The sequence below is a fragment of the Pediculus humanus genome, genomic scaffold (assembly GCF_000006295.1).
Source record: "Pediculus humanus corporis 1103172108322 genomic scaffold, whole genome shotgun sequence".
NCBI classification, from domain to species: Eukaryota; Metazoa; Arthropoda; class Insecta; order Psocodea; family Pediculidae; genus Pediculus; species Pediculus humanus.
In genome coordinates this window covers 118,832-145,250 of record NW_002987891.1, presented here as the reverse complement: position 1 = coordinate 145,250, position 26,419 = coordinate 118,832, and the positions used below count along the sequence as shown (strand labels likewise).

The 26,419-nt window shown below is 32.0% G+C and overlaps 1 protein-coding gene across 1 annotated transcript; it reads right to left on the bottom strand.

The window, feature by feature from the left end:
* Window positions 1-7,156: 7,156 nt before the first annotated feature.
* Phum_PHUM614410 (suppressor protein SRP40, putative) lies at window positions 7,157-10,969 on the bottom strand (the record flags this gene model as incomplete). The annotated part of the gene is made up of 5 exons (XM_002433072.1): window positions 7,157-7,201; window positions 7,549-7,940; window positions 8,061-8,434; window positions 9,347-9,971; window positions 10,909-10,969. The coding sequence occupies 5 exons, from the start codon at window positions 10,967-10,969 to the stop codon at window positions 7,157-7,159; spliced, it is 1,497 nt and encodes a 498-aa protein (XP_002433117.1).
* Between the last annotated feature and the right edge of the window lie 15,450 nt (window positions 10,970-26,419).

Here is a 26,419-nt window from a genome sequence, read left to right as displayed (position 1 = left end):
TACAAACATTGTACAAAACCTCGACTAAAAAAACCTTCACACTCGTACCGTGAGTGTGCGTGCGTGTGTGTGTGTGCGTGAGTGCGCGTACGAGCAGACACGACGAAACAATCTTTTTTGTTTTGTTTTCTTGCAGAAAAGGAGCTTACCCGTGCGGCCTTGCCCGTGGGGGTCGACGTGGGCAAACAGTCAAGGCAATAATTGTCAGATTGTCTTTTTGTTTTCCTTTTTTTTTTTTTTCGCATCGTCATCGATCAAATTAATTTTAATACTTGAAATATTTTCCGCGTGTATAATATTCTTTGTCTCTCTCACTCTCTCACACTCTCTTTCTCTCTCTCTCTCTCTCTCTCTCTCTCTCTCTCTCGAAAACAATTCTTTTTTATTTTTATTATTATATCGAAAACGAGAAATTTTCATTTAAAATTATTATTTTTGCCGAGTGCAAAAAAAAAAAAAATACGCACGCACACACGCACGCACGCACGCACGCACTCACTCACGCACGCACGCACGCACACACACACGACAATAAGGCAAGTTCAACCGATAATCGAAATCGACAGTTGGCACGTCTTGTCTTGCGTGCATACAGACCCGTGGCACGACACGACCGGCTCGCGCTCGCCCTGCCATTTTTATTTTAACTACTCGTTTAATGTACCTTTTTATTTTTGCATTTGTGACGTCGATCGTGATCAGGTATGTGTGACGACGCCATTAAAATTTTGCCAAACATATACATATATAATTTCGATCGATTTCGAAAATTTTTGGAAAAGTCGTCCAAGATAGGGAAAAACGTCAAAAGGACTAATTAGTGATGACATGACGCCGACGCCGCGACTACTACTACTATTGCTTCGGGAGGGAGGGAGGAAGGTGGGGGGCATTGTTTTCACGTACCTGTGTGTGTGTGTGAACGGGTATCAGCCCAATCGTTAAATGAAAAAAAAAAAAAAAAATTTACAAAAGGCAAAAGTCAAGGTGAAAGATAATCGAAAGGTAATAATAATGAAAAAATTAAACCGGGCAAAATATTTTTTTTTACTCGTTGTTTTCTTTCTCTCTCTCTCTCTCTCTCTCTCTCTCTCTCTTTTGTACCTTATTATTTTTTTTTTTTTAAAAAAATGGTCACTTATTATCTCTTTAGAAGAGAGAGAGAGAGAGAGAGAAAAAAACGTGCACTCGAAATCTCACATCTTTCGATAATAATCCACGCCTACCAACTGGACCGTGCATAATCTTAACTTTCCGGATGGCTGAACGACTCCTTTATTGTTATTATTATTATTATTATTATTATTATTATTATTATTATTATTATTATTAATCATACTTTTCACGCATCATCGAGACGACCAAGGAGACCGAAATCGACCAATAATTTAAGGTACGAACGAAATCCTTTCATTTGAAATGTCAAGAACGAGAGTCACAATTTTTATTGTAAGCTAATTATTCGAAATAAATCGAAGACGAGAAAAGCAGACGAAAAACAACAACAACAAACAACAAACAACAACAACAACAACCGAATTCGTTATTCTTATCATCGTCATTATCAATTTTTTATTTTATTTTCCAGTTTACACAACTTTCGAGTTTTAACTTTGAGTTTTTTTCGTCATATTTTCGTCAAATTTCGGTTGGGTAGTAACGGGTAGTAGTGGTAGTAGTAGTAGTGACGTCAGTAGCAATACTGTCGGTAGCAGTGGTAACAATAATAATAATAATAATAATAATAATAATAAATGCGGTAAAAAAAAAAATGTACAGTCCGTATATACTGGGGCAATGACCGGTGTTTTCTAATGACACGTCGAAAAGTTCACAACATGTTTTTTTTCTCTCCACCTATTCTGCGTTTCTCCCTTTCCCCCCGCTCCTCCCAACGCCCCCCCCCCGTTTTCCATGATGATAACGACCGAAAAAAAAAAAAAAAAAGAAAACATTCACTTTAATTGAAGAGTTCAATTCGTTACGGTTCAAACGATGTAAATTGTTTAATGATTTACTTTTTTTTTTAAACATTATTTACACACAAATCAAACCTGGTTTTGAGGGTGGGGGAGGTGGGGGGAAGGTGATAATTTCTGGTGCCACGAACGAATAACCTTAAATCAATTCGCGAAGATTTTGCGACCTTACGACGTTCACAAAAAAAAAAAAAAAAACAATCAACGCGTTTTATTTATATATACCTGATGGAAATCACCTACGTCATCACGGGTGCCAAATCGTTACGGCCATGTTTTTATCGTTCGACCTCAAACATAATTAGTGTCATTATCGGGCAGGACAGGTCGTGTCCTTGAAGTTTGTCTTTGACGGACGCAAACATAAATTCGTGATTTGCCTTTCAATCCGCTCTCGGTAGCTTCTCTCGAATACCTGAAAAATTTGCCTGTCACGAATTTCTTCTCCTTCAGTGCCCTTCTCCTCTCTGAAACCTCCTCCCCCTCTCCCCTTCCCCGTCCCCCCTCTCTTTCATCTTTTGTTCACACCTTTCGATACAAATGGGGGGGAAAACTTTGAATGAAAAATTAATTCATAATCATCTTCATCGCCACCGACCAATATAAAAAAAATTTCAAAATGGCGTCCCAGATTTAAGCAAAAACAGTTAAAGAGAGAGAGAGAGAGAGAGAACGCATTAAAAAAAAAAAGGAAAAATAAATGATTATAATTGTTTCGAGTGGAAATATGTGTGGAAGGTGCCGCCATTTTAATTTTCTTCTTCGTATCTCAACCTTAATTTTTTTTTTAAATTTCTTCCTCCTGATTAGCCTTCTTATCATTTCGACAACATTTTTTTTTTTTTTCATCTTCATCATCTTTTTATACTTTGTTTTAAACCGTTTCCGTCTTTCCGTCAAACTTTCTCCAAAATCTTTTTTTTTGCTTAATAGCATAAAATTTCCGTTTTGAATTATTAGATCGGTGTAATTATTATTATTATTTGACTACTTCCCTTTCTAGTTTTTTTTTTTTTTTTTTTTTAAAAAAATCATTAAATAAAATCTCGCGGTTTTAGTAGCCAAAAGTTTTTTTTCGTACTTAAAAAGAAAAACGTTTAAAACGATGATGATGATGATAATAATAATAATAAATAGCAAACGCGACAAAAATCTCACCTTCGAATTTTTAACAAAAACGTGTGATGTGATCGGAATGTAAGATTGCAAAAAAAAAAAAAAAATATGAAATTTTCTTTTCGCATTTGAAGCACGTAGACAGGTAGGCAGTCAGGCAGTCAGGCACACAGGAAATTCTTTCCTTCGATGAATTTCCATTTTGGCAACAAACACCGTCGAAAAAGAACCGCGAAAATATTTACTCCGAAATAAAAATTTTCCTGGATTCGATTTTTTCCGAGACGCTGGAAAAGGGATAGGGAATAGGGATTGTCGAACGAGAACCTGACGACCGAAAACCTGACGACGAAAAACCTGACGATGGAAAACCTGACGTTCCGCGACCGAACGGGAGTGAAAGTGATAATAATAATAAAAGAGGTAATGTCTCTCTCTCTCTCTCTCTCTGAGTCAGTGACACCGGTCGTCGGACACAACCTGACTCCACCCCATAAATCACCTTCGGGTGATTCAGGTTCAGGCGCGAGCTAAACCGTGAGGTTTTTTTTTTTTTTAATCTGGAAGCTAAATGTTTATATAGAAAGCCGATCTGGAATATAAAAACCTCGCGAAATAAAGGTTGAAAAATTTTTGACACGACTCGAAGAATTATTGGACGGTAGTAGTAGTAGTAGTGGTAGTGGCAGTAGTGGTAGTGGTAGTAGTGGTGGTGGTGGTAGTAGTAGTTGTAGTAATAATCAGGCGAACACAAACACAAATCAAGTTTCGAGAGAAAGGAACTTATAAGGAGAACGGGCCGAAAGGAATAATTAAACGTCTAATTAAAGATAGCGGAAAAAGTAGTTCTACCCCTTTCATCCGCACCTCTTCTCTCTCTCTCTCTTCCTTTCCGTTTCTCTCTCGCTCTCTTTCTCTCTCTCTCTCTCTTCATCTTCTCTACGAAGAATCCGATGGATTATTATAATTTAATTACTTAATCGTAAATATTGTACGTTCCTCGCATTTCACGATGTTAAAACAACAACAACAACAACCGGCAATGATTCAATAATAATAATAATTCATTTCTATGAAACAAACAATCGATTGTTTATGTTACAAAACAAACGATTAATAACGTGTCGGTGAAGTACGGTACAAACAAACTCCGAGAAAAACTCACTTAATTGTATCGGAAAGTAATTCGTACGTCATCATCAAAAAAAAAAATTCGGGTAAAAATTTCGATCATCGTGGCAGGAGAGTAAACGATCGCGAAGCAAAATTCACCCCGGCCCCTTCAAAATAAATTTGGCAACAACGCCAAAAAAACGGAGAAAAAAAACTTTTTTCCTGGTGTTAACTTTCAATGATAAAAATAATAATAATTATTATTTTTTTTTCTTTACGGAACAACCCATGATCGTTTGTTGTTTGTTTTATCTCGGTTATCTCAACCGGTTTGACCCCGATGATAATAATAATAATAATAATGATTAGACGCAAATGACACTCGTAATAAGTCACGCTCGTAATATTAACACTTTTTTATAAAAAAAAAAAAAAAATTTCGACGGAAATTTTAAACTTTTGAAATCGAATCGCGAAAATCCACCGTCGCCATCGCGTCGGCGCAGTAGTACCAACCTAACAATCATTACGTATGAATCCCTTTGAATCCCCCGAACGACTTACATGTCAATTAGGAAAAAATGAAAAAAAAACGTAAAACGTAAAACATAAAACATAAAAATCTAAAGAGATTTTGTTGCTTTTCGTGTGTGTGCGTGTGTGTTTGTGTTTGTTCCGAGCCTCGAACATCGCGATAATCCCTTATCAAATTACACGTTTTTTTTATTTTTTTTTTATTGCGAGACAAAATAAAAATAAAAAAAAAAAAAAAAAAATGGAAGGGAACACCTTTGGTGTGAACTTTTTTCTAAAAAAAAAAACGATGATAATAATAATAATAATAATGTAGATTAAAATGGTGACGGGGGAAAAAAAAAAAAAAAAAAAAATTTATTTTGCAGATTTTAAAAAGTTAATAAGAAGACCGGTCCCGGTGATGATGTTGGAGGTTAAATGCCCAGTTGAAATGGTCCGAGATAAAAAAAAAATTCTTTTTTTTAAATATTAGCGCGTCGGTTGTTGTCTCGGTTGTTGTTGTTGTTGTTGTTAAACATCGAGGCCATGCATCAAACACAACAACAACAAAAATTTACATTTTTTTTTTTTTCTTTCTCTTGCAATTATATTTAAAGGCAGAACATCATCACATGGTTAATTATTATTATAAATGAACCTAGTCACGGTTAAAAAGTGTTTGTGTGGAATTTTTTTCGATAAATGATAAAGTTAAAAGAGAGAGAGAGAAAGAGAAAGAGAGAAAGAGAGAGAGAGAAAGAGAGAGAGAGAGAGAAAGAGAGAGAGAGAGAGAGAGAGAAAGAGAGAGAGAGAGAGAGAGAGAGAGAGAGAAAGAGAGAGGGAGAGAAAGAGAGAGAGAGAGAGAGAAAGAGAGAGAGAGAGAGAGAGAAAGAGAGAGGGAGAGAAAGAGAGAGAGAGAGAAAGAGAGAGAGAGAGAGAAAGAGAGAGAGAGAGAGAAAGAGAGAGAGAGAGAGAAAGGAAGAGAGAGAGAAAGAGAGAGAGAGAGAGAAAGGAAGAGAGAGAGAGAGAAAGGAAGAGAGGGAGGGGGAGGAGGAAAGAACCAAACATTAAAAAAAAACAAACGAGCGACAGGAAAAAGACGCCATTTTTGTTTTCGTTCGTGACGTTTCCATACATTTCGCGCGAAAATATAAAAAATTAAAAAGATCGTGGCAGCAAAAGAAAATCGGGGAAGGAGGTGAGATGAGATGAAAGACGACCGTTTTTGTTTGTTTGTTTGTTTTTCGTTCGATTATACGAAATAAATGATCGACCGTCGATACATAATACAAAAAAAAAAAAAAAAAAAAAAAACAATAAATTGAAACACGAAACCGCAATCATGTTGAAATATGTTTTTTTTTTTTTTTTTTTTTTTTTGGTAACGATCAATTTCCTTTTTGATTTATAAAAAAAAAATTAACGAATATGAAAACGTTATTCGAAATTAGTTTTTCTTTTACAGATTCTCATATAGTAGCAGACACGAAAAGTAAAAAAAAAAAAAACTCGTTCGTGTTAAATACACGCCACCATCTTTTTTTTTTTTTTTCTGCCCAAAAAGATAAACAATAAAACTGACATTCTTTATAAACTATGAATAGATTTCCTTCCGCGTTGGCTCTATGCCTATGACGTCAATTTTGATTTGAAAAGTGTGAGAGAGAGAGAGAAAAAGCATTTGGGCATTCCACCAGGCACCACCACCGTTCAGGTTGTGTTCCTTATATGACTACGCAAAACACCTCGTTTATAATACGACGACTACGTAAATGTAAAAATGAATAATCCGTGCATAATAAATTTATGCAAATAAATCTAATTCCACGATGCTGCTGCCTTTGTTCCTTCCGTTTCTTCTGCTCCTGTCGCAAACACCATCCGACAACAGCATCTTATTCTATCGGAGTAGAGCGGAAAGAGACGTGAGAACGGGCCGGGGGGGAGGGATGACGATGACGTTGCTGCCACGATAAAACCTTCGAATCGTTTTTTTGTTTTGCAATTATTCAAATTTTAAAATTTAAACGTCTTTTCTCATTATTTTCGTCTAATGATTCCCCGCGTTCGTTCGTGCGTGCGTGCGTGCTTGAAATGCGTTGCAAACCGTCAATATTAACCTTTGACCTCTTTAGTCGTGAGTTTAACTCTTCTTCTTCTTCTTCATCTCATTTTCATTTATTTCGCATAAATTGACACGACACTCTCTTGACGAGTTTTTAATGTGATGGTAAACATTTTTTCTTCGTTATTAAAATTGGTTGTTATGGTTATTGTTGTTGTTGTTGTTTTCCGTTGCACAAAATTCCAAACGTTCGGTCATTTATAAATTAAACAAGGAGAAAAAGACATTCGAATAATAACAGTTCGGCAACATTTAAAAAAAAAAAAAGGCGTTTGCTAATAAAGTTGATATTGCTTGATTTTGTAGGTTAGAAATCGGTGGCTAAAGGTGAAGGTGATAAAAGGGCGCGGCTCTCATTTCTATTGGGTAATATTATAGGTGTGGAGAGAGAGAGAGAGAGAGAGAGAGAGAGAGAGAGAGAGAGAGGTTGAGTGGCGGCGGGGGCCGTAAGAATGAGTAGGTGCAAAGAGCGGCGAATGTCATAACACACACGCACACACACACACACACACACCGACAATATTGCCACGACTAAATTTATTTATCGATGCAAACGTTTTTTACTTCGATTTCAAAATAATACTCGTAACCGATAGAATCCGTTTGTCGTTTGTACGTATCAAAATGTTTACATTTTTCGCAACGAAAAACGTGGAGGAAGACAAAAAAAAAATAATAATAATAAAAAATTCTACTCACTTTTTCATATTCGGCACATATGTCGATGCTGCTAACAAACGAACAAACATCTTCGACCGTCCAGTGAGCAATTGATTGACCTTCCGAATCCGAGCACGCTTTCCCATCGGCACCGCACAAAGATGAACACCTCGGAGACGCGTTCGCTCTATTCGGAGACGTTCGCACGTTCAATGACGAAATGGTGTTTTGTAAATTATTTAAAGAGTTTTGCAAATTTTTTTTTTGAACTAAATTTGGACTTATGCTTCTATTTTTTGTACTAATTTTCGATAGGTCTTTAGTCCTCAACGCGTCTAAGAGTGGTAAATTCAATATGTTCTCGTACAAACCGTCTTTCGTTATTTCTTTTTTAATTTTTTTACTAACCGGAGTCGACGCGGATGATAAATCTAGGGGAGACGTTTCGTTGGGTCTTTTCGTTCCCGATTGCACGTGAGCACTACCACCACCACCACCACCACCGACACCGCTACCGCCACCGCCGCCGCCGCCGCCGCCTTTCAAATAACTTTCTAATTGAGCTTGATTTTGAGCACTCGCCGTTCGAACCATGCTTAAAAGAGCTTGAGTCGAACTCATGTCTATCATTGGTGGAAAAAGCGAATTTATATTTCCACCCCCGAACGGATTGAGTCCGTTCAATGACGGAACTCCGAAATTTGGACCGAAGACATCCGATTGAGACTTCGCCGAAGAATGCCTCGTTTGTTGTTCGCTCGGCAACGACGAACCCGATATCGTTTGTTGGTTGGACGGAGATGAACCTGCGGCGGTGAGAGGACCCATCAATCCGACAAATGCCGATGATGCCGCTCCGGATTTAAAAGAACTAAAACGTGGATCGAGCGACGGAGGAAATCCATTTCTCACCGAGCTGAAGTAGCTGAAAAAAACAAAATGGCGGAAGGTAAGAAACTATATATATATATATTTTATTTTTTTAAAAATTAATAATTACAATTAGACAAATATGTATATATACGGCAAAGATAAACACAAGAAAAGAAAAGATTATATTCAATCAATATATATATATATATAAATTGACTCCAAAACTTACAAAATGGATGAAAGTCAACCCCGTGATAACATTTGACTCGCAATCATTCATTAACGATCTTGAATCAAAATCGCAGCTTTGAAAAAAATATAAAAAAAAAAAAAAACAAAAATCTTCTTATATTCATCTTTTCTTAGTCAAAAAAAAATTTATCCATTACTAAAATTATTATTATTATTATTTTGTTAAAAATGTCACTGCGTCACGCGGCTTTTACCTGGGGTTTTTTTTTTCTTTCTTATTTATTTAATATAATAATACCAGTAATGATAATTTATTATTATTATTATTATTATTATTAATAATAAAAAATATCGAGACAAAATATTCAACGGCCTTATGGACAAGGTCGTGCGGTTAAGACTTTTTAGACTTTCATTTCCTCTTTGTTGTTGTGAGGTTACCCATTCGACACTAACTATGGAGACATCCCGCATTTTAGTACAAACCTAAATAACAGCAAGGACGATTTTTTTTTTAACTACGACGATTTCATTTAATAATAATAATAATAATATATGTTAACCTGAGAATGAGGCACAGGCCGAGGACGAGAGTTCGTAGGAGGGCACTTGGAGGAAAAAAAAAAAAGGCACGTCATTTCGATGTATACAAACGTTATCGTAATACGTGGTTTAAGGTTTGACCCCCCCCTTCCCAACAAGCCGCCATTACCACCACCACCACCACCTTTCAAAGTTAAAACCCTTAAAGTAAAAAACGTTCGATACGTACTCGTTTGGATTAGCGTTGTTATATTTGGCAGCCAAACTCCTCATGAAATCGCTGTAGTTTCTCGACATCATCATTTGTTCCATTTGCTTGAGATGAGAACCACTTTGACCGTGAGACGAAGACGTATTCAAAGGACTGGATCCGTGCTCCCGAGAATCAGCAATGCAACCTGGCGGCGTACCTGGATAGGAGCTGCTTGGCGTTCCGCTTCTCGAACTGTTCGAATTATTATCACCGTGAGCGACAGCAGCAGCTGCTGCTGCTGCAGCATTTGCATTGTTCGCGACGGACGTGCTCGTCGTGCTCGTCGTCATTGACGATATCGCACTCGTTGTCGTGGTCGTAGTCGTCGTCGTCGTCATAGACATCGGGCTCAGCCTTTCCGTTTTAACATTTTCCTTTTTTATATCTATTTCTTTAACGTCGTTTATTTTATTATCGACGTGTTTTGACTCGCCGTTGAGTTCTCCCGTTTGACGCTGTTGATACCTGTGGGACATTAGTGAGTTGACTCGTCTTTTCCCGCGAGTTTTCGTCGGAGTTATGTGATGGGAAAGATTAGCCAGATTATCTTTTCCGTTATCTGATACGTTCGATGAATTGTCCGTTTCGTTTTGTCCTTCTCCTAAAACAGAAAAACAAAATCAAATTTAATTATTTGAAAATCTACAAATGAGATAAGTGCAAAATGTCGCCGCCGCGGAACGCAATCAACGAATAATAATAATAATAATAACCATCATTAAATGCTTTTATTTTTCTCCAGGAAATAAACAAAAAAAAAATAGTAATAATAATTTTGGACAGGACGACGACGACGACGACAATCTAATTATGCGACATATAACCTCATTCAGTTCCACCAACCCAAAAAAAAAAAAATTACGATAGCAATACACTTATTAAAGGAAACGTTTCGATGAGCACCGTTGAATTTTGCGCTTTTTAACTCTTTCGAATTCCGAAAAAAAAAAAAACAAAAACGAGTCATTTACCCGAACGTCCCCCTCGTTTTCACGAACGCTTTTTTTTCGGTACGAACGGTTTAAGGTCGTGATAGAGACGAAATTTAAAAAGCTCATTTCGAACGGTTTTCTTTTTTTTCCCCCCCCCCTCATTGCTCCAGTAATTGAACGTTACGGTCGAATTATTTAAAAGATTTCAATGCTCACGGTTTTATTTAATTGACTCGTAAACACGTTCGTTATTCAGGTCTTTAAGTTAAATCTGTTAACGGAACTTGGAAAAATTATATTTTGATGTGATAACACACAATTGATAAGAGACCGAAAAAAAAAAAAAAATTTGCCGTTGTCCATAATAATAATAATAATGAGTTTCCGCGTGTGTGTGTGTGTGTACGATTAAAAACAAAAGTTAGGGCAAACGTTTGAAAAAAAAAAAAAAATGCGATTTCACGGATTAAATTAAAGATTAATAATAATAATAATAACAATAAGATTTGAAATGCTCACGATTACCAACCAACAGTTCGGTTGTTATTGCACCCTCTGGACAATAAAGTGAAATCTAATAATCCGAAAAACTCCGGATCCCATTACTTCGTTTAAATTGGGCACACCCTTGAGACCCCCGAGGAAACGTACAAACGATTCCTTCCATCGAATTCTACCGTGGAAAGCTACTCTTTCTACTTTATTTTTTTTTCTGAAAGGGGGAGAATCGTGATTCGGTGAGCAAGTGAGATAGAGAGAGAGAGAGAGAAACACGTAAACCTGAGCAACAATTATTTCTTTTCATTGATTAATTCCAGTAAAATTCTCTCTCGATCAAAAGAAGGAGGAGGAGGAGGGGGAGGGGAGGTCATAAAATTCCGTTAAATAACTAATTACGAGATTGGGTAGGTACCACTCACTGGTAGTAGCAGGACGGGACCAAGGTTTTTTTATCTTTCTCTCTCTCTCTCTCTCTCTCTCGTACGAGAGAATGTGATGTCAGTGAAAAAAAGTAGGGGCGTAAGTAGGGGTTTTCAAAACTGTTTTCTTTCCTACTACCTTGCCCCATCCCCCCTCCTTCTCTTCGCAAATGTGGCGCACTCCCCCTCCTCCTCCCCCTTTCGACCGCGTGTCATTTAAATGGCCGCGAAATTTTTTTTTTTTTTTAAATTATTGATTTAACGGTATATATACGCGACCAATCGAAAATCTATTTTTTTTTTTTTTTTTTTATTTAATTTGCGAAAGTAAAAACTAGTTTAAACACAAATTGTAACACGTACGACTTGTTTGTCGTAAACGATAATAATGATAATAATAATAATAATAATAATTTTTTATTTAATTCACGTTTGTCGTACGCGCGTAAATTTTTCAACGAAAAAAACATTCCATCGATGGAAAATTCGCCATGGCGCCAAAAAAAAAAAATTTTTTTTCTTAACACGAAAACGAGAAAAATTTTTGTTTGTTTGTTTGTTCGGTCTTATCAACAAATCCGACGGAAAACATAATAAATAAAAGACATTAACTTTGACCAAAGGGTACCAACAATGTAAAAAAAAAAAAAAAAAAGGCAAAACAACAACAACAAACTAATCACGTTCGAAAATGTTTTTCTTCGCGGCCATATTTATTTATAAAATTTTTTAAAAATTCTTATTAATATTTTCTTTGACTTCTTTCTAACGGTTGACGTTCGTGACAAAATCATTTGCGGTTGTTGTTGTTGTCGTCTTTGTTTATTATTATTATCATTAACCTTTTCCGGTTGAATTTTTAAACGTTCGCATTATAAAAAAAAATTTTCTAAATTCTTCAGCTAAAATTTTTATTATTATTATTATCCGTGACGATGAGAGAGATGTTGATGACAGATTTGCCACATCATAATCACCAACTCTTTCCCTCTCTTTCTCTCTTCTTTCTCCTGCCACTTCGTTTTTTTTTTTAACGATACCGATTTCATCTTTATAATTACAATTGTCCTCTCGCACTCGTTTTTTTTTTTTTCACTCTATCTCATCTCTCTCTCTCTCTTTTTATTTTTTTCTTAAATGAGATACCGTGTCACAGCCGTGACGGAATAACACACACACACACATACTCTCGCGATGACAAAAACGTGTCGTGCATGTCGTTCGAGTCAAGGTCAAACGTTCCTTTTTTTTTTTTTTTTGCAGGTTCGATATAATTTTCTTCAACCCGTTTCGCGTCGGCTTTTACGATTTGGAACGACTATTTTTTCCTATTATTATTATTATTTTTTTTTATGGATAATTTCTGGTAATAATTACGGTAAGAAAAAAAAATTAAATCGTGATGCCATTCATTTAACCTGTCATCATCTCGTGCACACTCTCTGGCACAAAATGAGGACATTTTTTTTTTTTTTTTTGCTCAACCGACGAGTACCGAACGCGTTCACGTTTTCTTTTGTTTTTTTTTTTTTTTAATTCAAACGAGGAAGTTTATAAAAAAAGTAATAATAATAATAATAATAATAATGTTTGAGAGAGCCTGCATTCACACGCGCGTCCATCGATTTTTTTCGTCGCCCTTTCAAAAAAAAAAAAAATTATTTTTATTGTCACGTTACGTGACCGAGTCAAGTGCAAGCAAGCAAGCGAACGAACGAACGAAAACGTTGTGTGACGTATCCGCGATTCGGATAACGCGAAAATCAAGGTGAATGCATGAATGAATAAACGTATGCATGTACGAATAAATGAATGAATGAATGAATGAATGAATGAATGAATGAACGAACGAATTATTTGAAAACCTTCGCAGCAGAAAAAAACAATAGACTTTGGCCTGCAGTATATTCGTTTAATTAGTTGACGATGACGATGACGATGACGATGACGTTGTTGATGATGATAATAATAATACTAAAAATCATAATAATAATAATAAAAAAAGAAATTCGTTTTCCAAAGCAGACGACAAAACCACGTGACGAAAACATTGCCATTTTTTTTTTTTTTTTCAATAAAAATTTTTCTTTTAAATAAAATTATTAATTATTATTAATAATAAATAAATAAATAATAAACCACGACGACGACGACGACGATGATAATAATAATAATAATGATAATTTCAACTTCTGTGTGTTTTTTTTTTCTTGTTCTTCTGCTTCTTCTCCTTTGTCGTATATATATATATACATTCAAATGTTTCATTATATAAAATTTATGTTTATGTATATACTTATGTATATACTTTGTATTCATTTATTAATGTTGATATTTAAGTAGTAGTAGTGGTAGTGGTAGCAATAGTAATAATAATAATATTATCAATAAATAAATAATAATAATCCGGAGAATTATTATTATTATTATTTTATTAATTCCGCCACTTGTTTTTCTCAACCGCGTCAAGTTCTTCTTGTTTTCAATTTTTTCTTCTTTTTTCTTTTTCTTTCTTTTCTTTTCTCTCTCTCTCTCTCTCTCTCTCTCTCTCTCTCTCTCTCTCTCTCTCTCTCTCTCTCTCTCTCTCTCTCTCTCAAATTATCATCATCATTATTATTCATTTCGATTAATGTAAGTAATCCTCCTGTCGTGTCGTGTTTACTCATTTTTTAATAAAAATATCTTTGTAAAAAAAAAAACTTTTGTATTTAAATTGAAAAATTTTTTTTTTTTTTTTATTAATAACATAATTTATATGGCTTATTATCATTATTATTTTAAATAACCCGTTTTTTTTTTTTTTTTGCATTTCCTTTTGTCGGCTTTAATATGCGGTCGCGACGATCATTTTTGGAAAACGAATTCCAGGTTTTCTTTTTTTTTTTTTTTTTTCGATTAGCGATAATAATAATAATTTATTAAAAATAAATATTTCATCGTATACTAATGACTTGAAGTGAGAGAGAGAGAGAGAGAGAAAGAGAGAAAAAACTGGAAATTTTTCTTGTTTTTTTTTTTTTTTTGATTCCTCGTAAATGCGACGCGACATTTTTTTTTTACCCCCGCCGCAACAGAAAAAAAAAGAGCAAAAAAAAAAAAAAAAACGGACCCCGCCCCCCCCGTAGTACACATGGGACAAAATGAAATCCGGGCCAATTATTATTATTATTATTATTATCATCACTATTGGCCGATTTATAAAAGGGGGATGAGAATAAAAAACCGAGAAAAAAAAAAACGAAAAAAATGAACGATTAGTTGAGTGTCATCCATTTTATTTAAAAATTTTTTTTTTTTTTTCCGCGAAATTTCCGCGAAAAAAGGGCTTTGCCCCCTTTTTTTCTTTTTCTTTAATTACGAATCTTTCTGAAACGTATCTCTCTCTCTCTCTCTTTCTCTCTGTGTTTATTGTTTGAAAACACGATTTTGTTCAGGTGCGATGATCGAATCGAAAAAGTCTCGAAAGGTCATCATCATCATCACAACATAAACTCTTGTTATCAAAGGACTTTTCAAGGGTCAAATTATTATTATTATTACTATTATTATTATTCTTTTTTTATTGGTTTTAGTTTGTGATACGTTCACGTTCGACAACGGTTTTTTTTTTTTTATCGGGTTTTTATGCATCTGATAAGTCATGAATTTATTTGCTTATATATATAAAAAAAAAACCACCGTTTTCGACGGCTTTCCACCGCCGCCATTGCCACCGCCACCCCCGCGATCCCCCGCCGACCCGATAAAACCAAATAATGGCAAAACATTTTAAGATTTTTTTTTTTATGGCATTTTCAAGGCTTTCCCTAATTTTTATTTTAAAAAAATTTTCTTTTTTTCCCAAACACGTGATCAATCGGATCGCTAGTTCCACTTTTTTTTTTCCCGAACTGATTGCCTTCGTTTGTTAGTTCGGAAGATTTGTTTGTTCGTTTGTTTGTTTGTTTGCCTTAACGTTTTCAAGGTTTTAAAAATAAAGAAAGTTTTCGATTAAAAAAAAAAAAATCATTCGACGAAATGTTATTGACGTCGATAGGAAATCGAAGAGGGGAATGAATGAATTTTTGGCGGGAAAATTTTAAAATTTAAAAAATAAAAACGGTGACGACAGTTTTTTCCCCCCTCCCCCTCTCTTTGAAAACTGTAAATAATTAAATGTCACAAAAATAATAATAATTTTTTTAAATAAAATGACGTTCTTAAATAAAAATTATATATATATATATATATAAAAAAAAAAAATTCAATTAATCAATTTTATGGGTCGCGCTTTAATGACGACGTGTCATCATCATCATCATAACCTGACCCCGATTATTATCATTATTATTTTTTTTTCATGCTCGGTTCGTTATCAATCAAATCAAACCCGAAATAATTCACGTTTTTCCTATTTTTGTCACCAACCTCTCTTAAAAATTTTTTCAAATCGTGACTTCCGAAAAAAAATGAAAAAATTTGGTTCAGCGTGACGCGTGATTATTATCATTATTATTACTCTTTTTTTTTTTTGTCAAATTCAGGTTTTCGATCGAACTTTGTGCTCGCGTTCAAGGTCTCGCGATTATTTTTATTTTTTTTTTTTGTTTTCCTTACTTGCAAATCAAAACCGCGATTTTATTTCCACGTTATTTTTATTTTTTTTTTTTTTTGCCATTTTAATTAAAAACCGTCGGATTTTGTGCCTGAAACTTGACTTTTTTAGACCTCAACGGTTGACCGGCCTTGCACATTAATACGACTTTTTTTAATGCCACGTCTCACGGTTTGAATTTATTTTTTTTTTTTATTTTAGTGGAAAAAAAAAAAAAACTTGAATTTCGTTAATAAATTATTTTCGAATTAAAAAAAAAAAAAAAATTTGCAAAGGAAAATAATAATAGCAGAAGAAAAAAATATGCATTAATTGATTTTTACGTTTTTACAATTAGGTGTGCGTGGGTGGTGCGCGTACACGGAATGTTCTAGAAAGAAACTAAACCGAAATTTAAAAAAAAAATTTATAAAAACAAAGATGGTAGCCTCTCTCTCTCTGTGATAATAAAAAACTGATAAACAATTCGATCGATCGATCGATATATCGATCGTGTAATTAAAATTCTCGTCAAGCTCGATCTAATAACTTTTTTTTTTTTTTTTAGGTAGCAGTGACCTTTGAACAAAAGCATGGTTTCAAAGTCGAACCTGAGAAGAAAAAAAAACGACCAGGCAAAGTTTAGGAGTCAGTCGACAGACAGGTAGGAGTGGTTTTTTTTTTTATTCAATTAAATCGAAATTGATTGATCGGATGATAGTTGGTGGTGGTGGTAGGAGAGAATGTAGTCTGCGAAGAAGAGTTAACACTCTTTGAAAATCTGTAATAATAATAATAATAATAACGAACGAAATTTCATGTTCACGACGGTGGGGTAGTTGAAATGGAAAAAAAAAAAAAATTTTTTTTCTTTCTGACTTTTGCTACCACACCTTAAATTTATTTTGACCACTGCCGCCATTACCTCCGCTACTCCCTCCCCACCACTACCACGACCACCATCACAATCACCATCAAAACACGTAAGTTTTAAAGGTCGAAACGTAATAATAATAATTGATAAAGTTTTATCGTTCAATAAATAATATTAATAAATATCCTTACAACTTTTCGAGAAAGAGAGAGAGAGAGAGAAAGAGAGAGAGAAACGTTTCTTTTTAAATTTTTTTTCAACGTATTTCATTATCATCGTTCGAAATCAAATTTAAAAAAAAAATCCTTTTATTATTATTATTATTTTATAATTTGACGTGTCAGAAGAAGAAAATAATAAAATCAAAATATTTATAATTTTTAATTTTTAAACCCGAAAAAAAAAAATACATTAATTAGAATTTAGCGGAAAAGTTATTATTATTATTATTATTATTATTATTATTATTATTATTATTATTATTATTATGCATATTATAATCCGAAAAAAATATTTTCCAGTTTTTTTTTCTTTTTTTTATCGTCGTTTTAAGGTCTCTTTTAAAAAAAAAAAATTCTGGAATTTTTTTTTTTTTTATTTGTTCGATTCGTTTCTAGATTTTTCGTTATACAAATAAACCGCAAAAATTATTATTATTATTATTTTTTTTTTTTTTCAAAATGGAAAATCGCCATTCGATAATCATCCGACTGTGAATAATTTTTTAAAAAAATTTTTTTTTCCTTTTCGATTCGCGCGAATTAATTTAGCGTGTAGGTAGAATTAACGTGTAAATAACTCGAAATAATAAAATTTAATTTATATTAAGTATCTGTCACGTAGAAATAATTTTTCTCTCTCTCTCTTTCTCTACTTATACGTTTAATTATAAAAAAAAAAAAAAAAAGGTTACGCGTACGACGACGCGATCGGTTAAATCGTGTTAAACGTTTTTAATTAACCTTTGAACTTTAAGAGATAATATTAATAATAATTTTAAACTGATTGAAAAAAAAAAAAAAACATTTTCCGACTACGCCGCGTTTATTTCTCTCTTCCTCTCTCTCTTATAATGAAAATAAAACAGATTAATAACATGCGAAACAATTTCTAATCCCACGACAATTAAATTTGCGCGGTTTTTTTTTCTCTTTGTTCTAATACGCGCGCGATCGCACCTGGCACACCTGCTTGTACTTTTTCCTACCATTCTCAACCCCCCCCTCCACGTTCCTACTACCGTTTGACCGTTAATTTAGTTCGCATTTAAAAAACTTAAAACTGGACATAATGATTTCGACTAGTTTATTATTATTATTATTATTATTTTAGTAAAAGAATGAAGATTATTATATTCTTGAAATTTTATACACCTTTTTAAAAAAAAAAAAATTTTCTTTGTTTACAAACGAACGCGTCGCTGTTTCCATTGGATAATTTTCCTGATAATTTTTTTTTTTTTTATCATCGAATCGTACAATCGCGCAAATGATATTACAAACATTTTAAATGGGTCAGATTGTTTGCGCACCGTAATTATTGACGTACGCAATCAACAAAAAAAAAAAAAAGTTTATCAAGGTAAACAAACAAACAAACACACACACAACGTTATCATCGTGATTGATCGATTGTGTTGTTGTGTGACCAACCGATCCCAACTACTAAGTCACATTTAAAATGTCATTAAAAAAAAAAAAATTTTTTTTTTTAAATTGCCAGGTAGAAAACGCGAACGCGAACAGGTGAAGTGCGTAAATTACGCGGCGAAATAAAGTCAAATCGTCACTCGACAATCAGAGTAAAAAAAAAAAAAAAAAAAAAAAAATTTTACCATCTGTTTAATTATCATTTCTCCTCGTATAAAAAAAATTTTTTTTTTTTTAATTAAACGCGACCCATTCGTTTAAAAAAAAAAAAACGCCGCGTAATTTACTCTCAGTAATAATTATTATTTTCAAGAAATGTTTACAAAAGGGACTAACATAAGTAATTTTATATTGACACCGATTTAATTATCAGATATAAATTTTTTTTTTTTTTTAAATTTACAAAAACCGCGCGAATTTCGAGACACGACGTGTAAATAGAATCATTCGTAAATACATTCCTCATTCTTTATCGTCGAATTAAATTGCGTTCGCGTGCGTTCGCGCTCGTACATACGCGTCAACATTTAGAGTAAAGGTCGGTCACCCAATTAAATGTAATGCGATGCGTCGTCGCGTTCCTGCAATCCGTGCACGCTTACAACAAAAAAATTTGCGAGTATTATTTTTAATATCTCTCTCTCTCTCTCTTTCTTTCTCTCTCTCTTCCCTAATATCATCTATTGTAAATCCTTATCACAAGCAAGCGCGAATATATGACTATACGCACACACACACGCGCGAATCAAAAAAAACGATCATTTCATCGATCCGATTAAAAATTATTATTATTATTATTACGCGAAAAAAAACAAAGGTCGAAAGGTTAATTAAATAAATAAGAAAAAAAAAATTTACCTGAGTAACACCAAGATGGCCAAACCACAGGGCTGACGGTATCCAGTTCCCGCATCATTTGACAGGAAGGAAATGATTCGTTATTTTCGCACTTTTATATAATCCGGAAGTCATTTGTTAAAAAAATCACGATATTTCACGATGAAAACACCATTTTTTTACAAAAAAAAATTATTTTTTTAATTAAATAAAAAAAGTAATGATAATAATAATAATAATAATATTAATAATATTGTTTTTATTTTTTCAATTTAAAATTTTTATTACTGCAACGTCTGATAAACACAAAAAAAAACAGAAGTTTTTTAAAAATTAAATCTAAAAAAAATAAATAAATAAATAAAATTGAAAAATCCGTAATGATAATGATAATAATAATGATAATAATAAATTTGTGAATTGGACTTTTAACTTTGCTGTCGTTCGATGTAATCTTTTTTTTTTTTTTATTTTTTTCTTCCCGCATCCCACGGATAAATCGTTTGTTTGTTGGCTTTTTTTTTTCGTCCGTTGCAAACGCGAAAAAATGATTTGAAATAATAATTACTTATTATTAACCCCTCCTTTCCCCGCGAACCGATTTAAAAAAAAAAACAAGGATAATAATGATAATAATTATAATAAAATAATAAAATCCGTGATTTGTTTTTAATTAATGAGTTATTAATAAATTAATTTGAGAAAATTTTCTAATCATAACATCACCACACCTGGATAATTAAATAATTTAATTAATAATAATAATGATTTGAATGAGAACGATTTTGTGCGTTTGTGTGCTATAAAATTATTAAAAAAAGAAAACCGATCGATAACAGACAGCCCCCCACCCTTATTAAAACTTTTCCAATTAATAATTACTAACGAATTTTTTTTTGTTTTCCGATAACCTTAGAAAAGTTCAAGCGATTGAAATATATCCAAAAGCCACACCTAAATACGCACGTAATAACGATTTTTTTTTTTTTTTTTTGATTTAATCGAAAAAAAGCAGACGACGACGATGACGACGATGTACGTCTTAAAATTATTTGCATTAACATAAATAGTAACACCGCCCAATTTTTCTGTTTTTTTATAAATAAATAAATTTTAATTTTCCTATCGTAAAATCTTTAATGAATTAAAAAAAAAAACGTTTTGAGGGTAATAAAAATTACGACGAATCGTAATAATTTTTTTATTTATTTACGTAATAATAATTTCTTCATCCCCCCTCGTGGCAAATCGTGTCGTGGCGGGAAAATGTCGTGATTAAAGAACGTGTAACGATTCGCGTACTGGAATGATTTTGTTTACGGTTCGTTAGTTATCCGACAGCATTGATAACAAGTCTCTACAGTGATAACTAATCCCACGATGGAAAAAAAAAAATGTTTCGGAACGCTTCTAACGTGTCAATTGTCGTGCGTAAATTTCACGAACGACATAATTTCCAAAAAAAAAATTAACGTACGATTCTATTTACACGAAATTTAAGCCGTTAATCGTCCACGTTTTTGACCAAGTGTCACTAACATAAATAAATAAATTGTTATAAATGAAAACTCTCTAAAATTATTTTTATTAATTTTCAAGTCGACAGGTAAAAAAAACATTATTATTATTATTAACTAAAACAAACGGGGGTAACAACGACAACAACAAACGCTAAACTTAAATTTTAGTTATTAGCATTAAAGGTTACTACAATTTTACGACAACCAATAGGAATAATTAAATATTTTATCGATGATAACCGTCACGGATTATTTTCGTCACTCGACCGCCATTTTCTTTTTTAAACATCCTCGTTTGGATTTTGCAAAAATTGCGTAAAAATTTAAATCCCGATCGATTAATCAATATTATTATTATTATCGTTCCATTTATTTGTGATGGCACATACATAAATGCCATCGAGTGATATTTTTTTTTATTTAAAATAATATTTAATTAATCGATTAAGTATTATTATTATTATTATTATCACGATCATCGTGATTAAATAATTAATTAATAATTGGTTTTCTCATTTTTCTCCTGACCCGATAAGTATGTAAGTAAAAAAAATCATTATTATTATTATTAACAAACCGTTTTCTCAAACTCTTAAACCCACCGGATAATTTTCTTATTATTATTATTAACAAAAATAAAATGGGGGGGGGGCTTAACTAAATTTTTTTCGTTATTTTTGGGGGGGAAGGAGTTTCGAAATCCGGTGTAATTAATTTTTTTCTTTAAAACGCAAACATTATTTAATAGTTTTCGTGTTTTAAAACCTAATAATATTTAACAAAGGTTAATTAAACTCATTTTATTATGCAAAATAATAATAATAATAATAACACCAACAACCTGTGTGTGTGAGAAATAATTAAAAAAAACTCACACGAATGGTCTCAAATATTTATTACAATAATAATAATAATAATAATAATAATAATAATTTTCCCAGTAATTGTTTAAATATACTTTTTTTTTCGTGTACCTGTTTGAATAAAAAAAAAAAAAATACAACAATTCACTGATTGTTTGCAGACTTTTTTTTTTTTTTTTTTGAATCGTTGTTTGTCTATTTTTATTCAAACAGGTAAAAATTTAATTTTTGGGTATAAAAATAGTCAAATAATAATAATAATAAGAAAAAGTGCGTTTTTTGCGTTTATTTTATACGCAAGATATGGCAAATAAAAAATTGATATATATTTTAAAAGTAAACGATTGTAATATTTCAAATTTGTCGTGGCGGTATCATCATCATCATCGTTAAAAATGTGACACGAAAAAAAAAAAACGTTAAAAATAGAACACAGTCGCGAAATATTTAAAAAAAAAAAAAATGTTCTAGAGAATTGTCGTTATTATAATCTGAATGTAATTACGCAAAGTGTTAAATACATTGTACGTTTTTTTTTTCTTTCTTTTTTAAATATTTGCATAAAATATTCAGTATTTGTTATTTTACGAATACCAAAACGAAAAAGAAAACAATTCCGATGACGTTTTAACGTTTTTTTTTATCCTCCTATCATTCAAAAAACTTAAATTGATGTGATTCGTCGAATTCATCGACTCGCGATCGTCGTTTAAAATTTGAATTTTCGAACGTTTCGAACGAATCGAACGAAGCAAAGTGCGCGAAATGTTTTATTGCGGGGAATAAAAAATAAAAATTCGCGTCGTTCGTTTAAACGTTTCGATATGGGGCGCGGGGGGTGGGGATTTTTTTCAATAATTTTAAATTTAATTTTAAAATTTATATATATATATATATAAAAAAAAACGTGGCACGAGTATAAATTTAAATTTAAATCATTTTTCGTAAAAAATTCGTTTTACCGTTTGCATGGACGTCAAAGCCAATAATACGAATAAAAAAGTAAAAATTTTTCTTTTTTCACCGGCGGTTAAGTTAAATCTCAATACAATAATAATAATAATGAGAAAAAAAATGAAAAGATCCAAAATTTATGTACCAAATTTGTTTTTTTGGGGGGAAAAATGAAACAAACAACACAACGCGATCACTTATCATTCACTTGTAACACAAAATTACTAACCGAATATCGTTTGTTAACAACTACAAACAACCAAAAAAAAACACTAGAAAATAAATTAATTCGTAAAAAAACAAACAAACAAACAAAACGCGGAATGTTTAATAAAAAATTATATATATATATATACATATATAAAAAGAAAAGATGTTAAAAAAAGTAAAAAAAAAAAAAGTAACAAAAAAACCAAACTCGAGTCGTGGTTGTAAGAACACTAAAAACAAGTGGAAGGAACGAACTTAATTGCAACAGGTGAATCAAAGGTGGGGAAAAGAGTTTAAATTTTGTTTTTTTTCGTTTCGTTCGTTTTTTTTTTGTCTATTTTCACAACAAATGAACTCGCGACCGTTTTTTTTTTTTTTTTTTTTTTAAAAAATCCGACAGATTTTTTTTGTCCTGTCGAAAAAATCGAAATTTTCAAACGTTTCCTTTTTTTTTCATCCAACCTTTGTTTTCTTTCCCCCTCCTCCCCTCCCCCCATCGCGAATAATAATTTAGGAAAAAAAAAGAGAGAGAGAGAGAGAAAATCATCGAGTTAATAACATTATTCAAATAATAATTTATTAACTACTCCGTTAAATTTTGAGCTACTGAAAACGCGTTAATTATTAATTTAAAAAAAAAAATTTTTTTCTTTTTCTTTTTCTTTTTTTTTAAACGTGTATAAACGTGTATTTTGAATTTAATTTTTCTATTCCCACGTAACCTTGATTAAAGAATCAGTTTTTTTTCTTTAAAAAAAAAAAAAAAAAATTTTACCTTTGTTTTGTGGTTGATTGAACTTGCTGACATTTTGAGACAGTATCATTTATGTCATTTGATATTATTATTATTATTATTATCATCATCATCCAAGACTAGATATTTGTTTTTAAAAAACATTATTATTATTATTATGAATGAATTCTTATGAGCTTTCCTTTGTAAGAGAAGGAGAGAGTAGGGAGAAGGAGGGAGAGAGAAGGAAATTTTCTTTGACCGTTACGAATATATTCGTTGTTTGCACGAGAATAAACGTGAAATGCGACATATTATTATTATTATTATTATTATTATTATTTTCTATTAATTATTTATTTATTGAGTTTTACAAAAAAAATATTCTTTGAACAAAACGAGGTTAAGACATTTAACTTTACAATGTTTATATATATATATATATATATATATATATATATAATTTTTTTTGGCTACAATTAAAATGGCGTCTATCCAAAATTAAATATATATATATATCAATTTATTTATTTATTTATTTCATTCGTTTGATGTTTTAAATTCGTCTTCTGTGGTTTAAATTTTATAAAAATTGTCTCTATTCGAAACGTTGGACCTTCGCCCCGTGCGTGCCCAACCCAATTTGCCCGGTATTGACCTGCGTAATAAATAGCCTTCAAACAAAACAAAAAAAAAATTTTTTTTTTTTTTGTTGTGTACACGGGGTCAATGGATTTTTATGAATTGTTTTCCTTTTTTCTTAACTCGAACGCCATTTTTATTATTATTATTATTATTATTAAAAATTTTTTCTTATCGGTGATAATATCACGGTATCATCCCTTATCAATAAAAATCTCCACGATTAATCATTCAATTATTTTACCTATGATGACGTCACTTTAAAAAATAAAAATGGCGGACGTTGTGTATTGAAAAAGGTAGGATGAGGAGGGTTTTATGCGTGTTTTTTTTTAAATAAGAGAACCTTTCGCGTGTGTATTTACGTCACACGTTTCGTACCTACACAAAGGTAAAAAGGTATATAAAAATTTTAAGGTTCGACATAGTTTTTTTTCCGTTTTATATATATTTATATATATCCCGCGCCCAACGATTTTTTTTTTGTATAGCCGTCAACCAAAGGGAAAAGGTAAACGTGACAATATAAGTTGACGTAATTAAACGTGGTTAATCAAATGATAAAAAAAATCTTTTTATAATTTTTTCATATAAAACGGTCATAAGTTTTAGATGACCATTTATTAGAGAGGCGTACCTAATAAGTAGCAAGTCTTCCGTCGTAGGAATAATCAAGTTTTTTTTTTTTTTTTTTCGTACCTGAATATTGATTAACTGGTTCGACCTCAAGAATTTAAACTCGCTCACATCACACGAGCTATAAATAATTAAGAATAAAAAAAAAAAAAAAAAAAAATTAAAGTGGGGGGACATTTGACCTCTGAAGGAGATCGTGATATTATGCTCTTATGCCACATATATATATATACTATGCTCTAACACGGAGGTAAAATCGGATGGAACAAAATGGGGGGAGGGGAGGGGAAGGGAGGGGAAGGTAGGGATAAGGTAGGGAAAAGGGCATAAGAGAAGTGAGGAGGACAGAAACTCAAAACTCGTTTGTATCTTATTTAAATCATTTTTAAGAAAAAATTTTTTTTATTACGCAACTTATTAAGAATAATGTTGCTACCAACCATGAAAAAATATTTTTATGTTCGGTGACAGAATCGGTAGACATTTTTTTTTTTTCGTTAAACGCCAACCTGTTTATCGTACCTGTTTGTTTTAATTCCTGCAGTATGTAAGCGTGTGCGTGTGCAAAATAATTGGAATTTTTGTTTTTAAATAATCAAATAAGTTAAACATTAAAAAGAAAATTCTGCTGGAAAGAAAAAAAAAAAATTGTTGTTTGTCTCGTCGTCGTCGTTAAAAAACAAAGTTGTTTTTTATTATTATTATTATTATTATTATTATTATTATTATTATTATTATTATTATTATTATTTTGATTACACGTTATCAATTTTATATAAATGTATGCGTGTGTGAGTAACGAGTATAAAAAATATTATTATTATTAAACTCGTAAGAGTCGATTATTCTTTGTGTTTGTTTGGGAAAAGAAAATTTTTTTTTTAAATCTGCGGTTGCAAATTTTTCGGACAAAGTTTGTTTCAGGCACGCGTCTTCTGCTTCTCGGGTTTCAAAACTACCTTGATATAATATTAACTCCACCTTTTTAATTTTTTTTAACCCGTTTAATTTCAGGGTCGTAAATAGAACAATGTAATAAGGTCGAATAAAAAAAGAAAAAAAAAGGGAAAATTATATCATTGTAAGTTTCCAGTTTCTTTTTTACCTTTCTCTTTTCCGTTGACGACACCATTTTGTTTTTAACGTTTATTTTTTATCGGGGGAGGAGGAGGAGGAAAGGGGGTATCGAATAAACGACAGCGTAAAATTTTATGGAGGAAAAAAAAAAAATAATCGAGATGTGAAGGAGATGTGGGGAGACACACACACACACACAGGAAAAAAATTCAAGGAAAAGGTCAAAAATAAAGAAAATTTTTTAAAAAATTAGCTTGGGGGGGTTAAAAATTTTTAGTTCATTTTACATACGTTCTAACATTAAATTTATATAATGACCGGTTAGTATGTGTTTACGACTTTTAAAAAAAAAAAAAAACTCCCGAACTCCTTTGGGGCAAACCGACCATCGATCAAAAAAAAAAAATTTAAAACTCGAGGCCGATTAAAAAAAAATTTTATTTTATTTTATTTTCTACTCGTTTTGATTCCAGTTATCCGGAAGTGACACGCTGGAAATTTTTTTTTTCGTTATAATAAATAATTTGACACCTGGATTGAAAATACTCGTTAATCAAATTTAAAATTTTTTTCCCTCTTTGTACGAAAACAAAACGGTGGTGAAAAAGGAAAAAACGACAGAGTTTTAT